Below are 7,318 nucleotides of genomic sequence, written 5' to 3' on the forward strand. Positions count from 1 at the left end.
GCCTTGCTGTTCCGGCTGATCCTCCGCCTGAGTCCCCGAGCCGCTCTCCAATAGCGGCGGGAGGGACTGGGTCCCCCCGCCAGACACCCCATGCCCTCGACCAACACCCGCAGGCGATTGAGGTGCGACGCGCTTGGCCGCGCGCGCTGCCGCCTTCTTCTCCTTAGAGAGCTTTTTGGGCTTCTTCGGCTGGGGGGGCTGAGTCACGGGCGCGGGTGAGGTAGCCGCAGCCCACTCAGCATGGCACACCGCCGGGGCGATGGAGTCCTCAGAGAGGGAGGGAGAGGCCTCCCTCTCACAGCGCGAGCCAGAAACCTCCATGGTTAAAAACTCACCGCCGCGAATGCAGGAGAGATCGCGAGCGGAGCGCTAGGACAGGTCTTTTCCCTCTTTATGCCCCAAACTGCTAGCTAACAGAAGGCAGTAGAAAATACGAAGAGGTGAAAACTGGAGCGAAGCAAAAGGAGAGCACCTGCTTGGAGCAAGACAGGGCTAAGACTGAAGAGGCGAGGGGGTTGTCCCTCCCTCCTGCTATCAAGATCTTTTCTGATTGGCCCTGTCTCGGAGCAGTAGGTGGCGACAACCCATGTTCCTCGGATACAATCCTCGTCTGAGGGAGAAGAAGTGGCAGGGAGATATCCTGCCGCCCCAAATGCTTCCTAAAAAACGCACACTGGCGGTGGGAAAGCGGCGGGAAGGGTAAGTACACCCTCCCCCCGCCCTTAAAGGAACCCCCACCCCAGTGCCGGAACACAGCTCCGCGGATCCGTGCACATCCCTATATTCCATTCCATTCAGCTTTTAATTTAAGAGGCACTGTGCTGGGGTTGCAGGTTGTGATTTTAGATAGACAGACCAGTGATCCATGCCCCCGCCATCCCAGTCACTTCTTCAAGCTTTGATACAAGTGCACTTACGTGACAACAGGAACTGAGCAAGCAGTGAAGAGGCTGAAATCCGCAGGAGTGCAGACAGGGTCACAGCAACAGTTGACATCGCATTGGTCCACCAGGAGGTCGCAGACACATAATTTAGCCACTGAAGATAGATCGACCAAAAGAGAGAGAGAGGACTGAATTTGTGCAATTAATAAAATCAATCCCTTCTATACTATTATAATAGAACCACAATTTATTGTATTATATGTATTATTACAGGACCTGTTCCTGCCTTGTGCCATGATGGGCTCTCCTTCGTTGGAGGTTTTCAGAAAGAGGCAGATGGCAATTTGTCAGGGACACATAGGCAGCTGCCATATACTGAGTCAGACCCTTGGTCCATCTAGCTCAGAATTGTCTACACACAATATTGGCAGCGGCTTCTCCAAGGTTGCAGGCAGGAATCTCTCTCAGCCCTATCTGAAGATGCTGCCAGGGAGGGAACTTGGTGCCTTCTGCATGCAAACAGACAGATGCTCGTCTCAGAGCAGCCCCATCCCCTCAGGGGAAGAGCTTCCAATGCTCAGGCAAGGTAGTCTCCCATTCCTATGCAACCAGGGCAGACCCTGCTTAGCAAAGGGGACAGGCCATGCTGGCTCTCCTGATGCTGCTGCAGTTTCCTGCCCTGAGCAAAGGGCTAGATTAGAAGACCTCCAAGCAGTGTCCCCTCGAACAGGGATTCCCAGTTGTGGCTGACTACAACTTCCAGAACCCTCAAGCAAAGGTTGCAGATGAGGGTGCAGATGGGGGTGCTGGGAGTTGTAGTCCACAACATCTGGCAACTCCTGTTCGAGGGAACCCTGCTCCAAGGTCCCTTCCAGCTCTCGCATTCTGTGCTCCTGCTCTAGCTGGAGAGCAGCTGCTGGCTCCTTAGGCCAATGCGCCTGGGCGCTCCCAGGCAAGGCCTGAAGGCAAAGGTTGCCACCCCCAGCTGTGCTGGCTTGTTTCTTCCTGGCACGGATCCTTCCGAGTCAGGTCGCGCCCCGGGCAGTCTCCCCTCAAGATGTTGTGGACTACAACTCCCAGCATCCCCAGCTGCAATGGCCTTTGCTCAGGTATGCTGGGAGTTGTAGTCAACATCTGGGAATCCCTGTTCAAGGGAACACTGCTCCAGTATCCTCTTGAACAGGGATTCCCAGATGTTGTGGACTACAACTCCCAGCATCCCCAGCTGCAATAGCCTTTGCTTGGATATGCTGGGAGTTGTAGTCAACATCAGGGACTCCCATTTCGAGGGAACACTGCTCCAGTGCCCCCTCAAACAGGGATTCCCAGATGATGTTGTTGTTGTTATTATTTCGATTTCTATACCGCCCTTCCAAAAATGGCTCAGGGCGGTTTACACAGATAAATAATAAATGAATAAGATGGATCCCTGTCCCCAAAGGGCTCACAATCTAAAAGAAATACAAGACAGACACAGCAACAGTCACTGTGCTGGAGGTGGATAGGGCCAGTTACTCTCCCCCTGCTCAATAAAGAGAATCACCACTTCCAAAAGGTGCCTCTTTGCCAAGTTAGCAGGGGTTGACTACAACTCCCAGCATCCCCAGCTGCAATAGCCTTTGCTTGGGGATGCTGGGAGTTCTAGTCCCCAACATTTGGGAATCCCAGTTCGAGGGGACCCTGGAGCAGTGTTCCCTCGAAATGGGAGTCCCTGATGTTGACTACAACTCCCAGCATGCCCAAGAAAAAGCCATGGTAGCTGGGGAGGCTGGGAGTTGTAGTCCACAGCATCTGGGAATCCCTGCGCGAGGGGACACTGCCCTGCTCCCGCGCACGGAGCCTCTCGGCGACTCCTCCCTCCGCGGCGGTGCTGCTGATGGGGCGGCGGCACCCACCGTCCACTACTGGCGCGGGCCAGGGGCCGGGACGCGTCGTCGTTTCGGGAGGCCCCGAGGAGCTGGGGGTCCTGGGGCTGGCGGTTGCTAGGGGGCTGCTGCTCCTGGGGCCCGGGCTGGATCCCGCAGCAGTGGGGCTCTCTTCGCTTGCGGCAGGAGGAGCCCGGCTGGGTCCGGGGAGGGAGCGAGGAGGCAGCTCCGCCGTGGGCGCCCCCGAGCCGATGAGGCCCCCCTCGGGCTCCTCCGGCGTCGTGGCCTCCTCCTCGTCTCGGCCGGTTGCCCAGGTGGGGGGCTCAGGGGTGGCGGCGGCGGCGGCGGCGGGGGCGGGAGTCAGGACTGCCGTGAATTGGGAAGCCGGCAGCAGCAGCAGCAGCAAGAAGCCGACAAGCAGCAGCCGCCGCCGCCGCCGCGGCGATCCCGGCTCCATTCGGCGGCGGCAGGAGGAGACAAGGCCGCGGCCTGGTCACCATGGTGACGGCGCGAAGCATAACGGGACGGGACTCGAGGGAGCGACCCGAGTGACAGCCCCACCACCTAGAGGCAAGAAATCGCCAGAGTGACTGCTCCACGGGTCTGGCGGCTGTTTCCTAAGACTCCGCATCCTTGCTGACGGGTAGTCTGGTTTGGATGGGTGTGTAAAGCTGTGCCGTCGACTCGTGGCGCCCACAGAGCCCTGTGGTTGTCTTTGGTAGACTACAGGAGGGGTTGACCATTGCCTCCTCCCGCGCAGTGTGAGATGATGCCTTTCTGCATCTTCCTATATTGCTGCTGCCCGATAGAGGTTCCGCACCTATTAAGTCAACTGTACTCAGATCCGAGAATTCAGCTGTTGGATTGTGCACTCTCCGGGTTTGCCCTAAAAAAATCTTTCTCCAGGGAAGCTTTCTTTCTTTTCCTTCCTTCCTTCCTTCCTTCCTTTCTCTCTCTCTCTCTCTCTCTCTCTCTTTCCTTGTTTTAAAGAACTGCCTAGCTTTTCAGTCTCAATCAGCTTTAAGAAAAACAACACTCTTTTCCTCTATCTCTTATTCCTGTCTATATCTTGTAGCCCAAATGCACTGCAGGCGGAACTCCAGGCTTACTCTAGAGGAGTCCTGCTGAAAGCACTTGCACTTGAGTAAGCTCATTGTTTGTTACAGTTCATATTTTCGTCGAATTTAAAATAAAAATTAAATCCCTCCTGCTCATTGGCAGCAGTGCTTTTCCTCCTTAAAATGGGTCTTTCAAAAAATACCCAGTCTCCCCATGGAAATGTGCAAATCCTTTTTCTTAACACCTGTAGGTAGTTGCCTTTCCCCAGGAATCTTGTTTTGTTTTGCTTTGAAAATTATGAAATTTTCAAAGATTATGAAAAGGGCCTTAAAAATAGAAATAAAGAGGGGGGCTCTTTTTAAAAAAGTAAATGCTCCCTTCATCTCAATTAGTTTTTACTAATTAGTCAATTAGACAGTGCAATAAATTTAGCGTATTGTTTTAGTGGAGGTCAATATTTTAACTGGGTTTCAGGAGATCCTCTCTCAAGCTGCCTTTGAAGCAGATGGGGTATCATCAATCAGATAAGGAAACTATGGCAGAGGGCAGCTTCTGGCTTTACACAACAGTAAGAGGAGCAGGGTCCAATCTAGATTTCCTGGCAAACATACCTGAATGATTGTATATATCCCATGTAATGTGAATCAGTGCTGGACTAGGACTGGGGAGACCCGAGTTCGAATGCCATGAGACTTGCCATGAGACTTGCTGGGTGACTCTGGGCCAGTCACTTCTCTCTCAGCCTAACCTATTTCACAGGGTTGTTGTGAAAGAGAAACTCAAGTATGTAGTACACTGCTCTGGGCTTCTTGGAGGAAGAGCGGGATAGAAAAAAAGGTTAAATTAAATAAATAAATAAAAGTGTGAATGTTGCTGCTTGCTGGCAGATAGCAGCTGGGGGGGGCAGGGGGGTTGCTAATATGCACTGCTGGATTTGGAATGGAAGCGGGGCTTATGCTGCTTGAAGGACCATCACTGACTGCTTGAGTGTTTGGCTGCTACTCCATGCTCCATGTTTATATTTGTGAATATAACAGATATCACAAAAATGCCATAGAACTCCATGCCTTTCTTGCTGCCAGGGAGACTTGGGTAGAGAATGCTGTCCTGAAGGCCCAGTTGAGGACCTTCTGCATAGCCTAAACAGGAGATGGGACCCAAGACACTGCCCCCCACTTACCCTACCCCGTTGCTGTGGGATTATTTGAAGGCAAGGCATTTTCCGCACCCACTACTAGCCATAGCATCTGTGGTGCAGGTTTGTTTTTGTTTGGGGGGCGGGGTGGGGTTTGAAGTATATCTTTCCTTTTGCTAGATGAGATCACATTATAGACCAGTTTGCATCAGTGAAAGCAAGGAAGATGCAGTTATAATTTTCATGTAGTGCCATAATTTGTAAATGAAAAGATTTGTTAATTAACAAGCTTGACTTGTATTTTTGAACTGAGATTATGGTAAATAAGTTATCTGAAAGATGGGTGTCAGACGTTCGGAGGGGGGGGCGCAATTTCAGTGCTTGCCCTAGGCGCTATTTTCCCTAGATATGCCTCTGCCACCCCCACCCCATGATAGGTGCTTGCAACCCACTAAATTCCATGACATGGCTATATGGCTGAGCTTTTCCACCTTCTGGTCAGCAGAGGGCACACTGAGGCATGTTTTGATAAAGCACAGGAATGCTTGCAAGGCCAACAACATCTCAGTAGCAAAAACTTCCCGTAGTGGTGAATTCTGTTTGCGTGCAAATGTAATATTTTCCAGAAGCCTCAAGTTGGCAGGCAGGCAGTCCTGTGAGCTGATTACTCACATTGGCCATTGCCAGTATGACTCACACCTGACCAACACAAACCGTTCTTGGTGTACTCTTTCCGATCAACAAAAATCAAAATGTTAAGGCTGTTTGCCACTTTCTGGGGCCACTCCCTACATCATAATATGTCCAAAAACCAAAATCGAATGGTTCACTCCAGATTTATGCAAACCACTCTCACTTATTAATAATAAACTTTGTTAGCTGCCCAACAATAAATTGTTCTCCGGGCACAGTACACCATTAAAACATCAAGTAAAAACACATAACACATTAAATCACAACACACACAAATACAAGATGAAACTATTTTAAAACTTCAGTTTTAAAAATCAAATTTAACAATCAAAATGTAAAAGGCTTGAGTGAACAAAGGGAAGGGAAGGCTGGTTGATTGACTGATAGATTATTCCCTTTTATCTTGTATGCAGATAAGAGTCTTCCTGTCAAACATGTTGCCAGATTACACAAGTTATTGTGGTTAGATATAATCACTTTAGGATGGTCATAACTGGCTTTGCAGTCAACATCCTATCATTGCTTTTCTAGAGTACACGTTGCTGTAATCTTTTATTGAAAATTTTAAAAAATTAATACACATAGGTTTGTGGGCTTTTTTTAAAGACGGAAAGGCTTATATAGATTGTAAACTGTTGGGGCTGTGTAATTTTGGGCTTATGCTGCAAAATGCTATGTACATTGATAGTGGTTTATAAACAAATGCACACAATATTCTTGCAAAGCAAATTGGTCTGAAGTGTTCTGAAATGCCCCCAGATTGGCATCCAAAGAGGATCAAAGTGCATCTCCTTGGCAGTGGCGTGTGAGCTGAATCCTTCCTACTCAAAGTCCACATGCCACTTCTACCCAAACAATTTACATTGCAAAACTAAATTAAGTCTTGCTGGGAATTTTGCTCAAATGAGCTGGCAAGGGTGGGGTGGGGTTTAGAACAGAAAGTGCTGCTTGGTTGTGAACAGCTTCCAGCAGCTGCGGAGCAGCCTGTGTGACTTGGGTTTAAGAGACAAAACCCATCACACCTCCGGGAAGCCATACAGGGGTGACTCTAGATTAGAACTAGTTTGGGAAAGCAAAAGGGTGGCAGAGTGTTTTGGGGAAATCCTCTGGAACCTTGCCCTCCTGTTTAATTCAGTCCCTTGCATTCATCCTTCCATCGAGATTTCACAGAGAATGGGGCGTCGAACTAAACTAAAGAGGATTAGACAAGGTTCCCGCAACAGAGCTCGTTGCCTGAGTCAAATTCAACGAGGTGTGTGTGTGCTCAAATTAGCTTTGTATTCACAATAATGAAGGCACAGTACAAGTCAAAAAGTCTGAGGAGCACTGCACCCCGAAGGTTTTTGGCCAGGGGAGCTCTGTTTTGCAGCTCAATCCCGTTCTTGTTTACTCGGAAGTAAGCCCAACTATGTTAAGTGGGGCTTACTTCCAAATACTTGTGCATAGGAGTAAAGCCCTAATTTGCTTAGGGTCCGCTGCATAGAGCAGGATACAGGACATCTAACAGAACAATACGACTTACTCCCTAGAAAATGTGCACTATATGGGCGGGGCGTGTTTCTTCCTTGTGAAATACGTTGTTTTTCTGGAAAGTTGGTCACTCCTGGTGTTGCTAACCCTCCAGGATTGACCCGGAGTCTCTTCATCTGCATCAGTCTCCAGGTGACTCTTGGAAACAATCC

The 7,318-nt window shown here is 49.9% G+C and overlaps 1 protein-coding gene across 2 annotated transcripts in view; it reads right to left on the reverse strand.

Annotated features, from left to right (window-relative positions):
* The window catches only part of TCTN1 (tectonic family member 1), a 28,887-nt gene extending 25,628 nt beyond the window's left edge, over positions 1-3,259 (reverse strand). The window contains exons 1-2 of one of the 2 annotated variants that reach the window (XM_053279763.1): positions 2,780-3,259; positions 918-1,038 (exon numbers count right to left, since the gene is read on the reverse strand). In XM_053279763.1, the coding sequence (XP_053135738.1) occupies positions 918-1,038; positions 2,780-3,206 (548 nt within the window). In that variant the 5' untranslated portion in view covers positions 3,207-3,259. The remainder of the gene's footprint in view (positions 1-917; positions 1,039-2,779) is intronic. The other variant, XM_053279762.1, reaches the window with a different exon arrangement.
* Positions 3,260-7,318: the final 4,059 nt, after the last annotated feature.

This window comes from Hemicordylus capensis, chromosome 15, assembly GCF_027244095.1.
Source record: "Hemicordylus capensis ecotype Gifberg chromosome 15, rHemCap1.1.pri, whole genome shotgun sequence".
Taxonomy (NCBI): Eukaryota; Metazoa; Chordata; class Lepidosauria; order Squamata; family Cordylidae; genus Hemicordylus; species Hemicordylus capensis.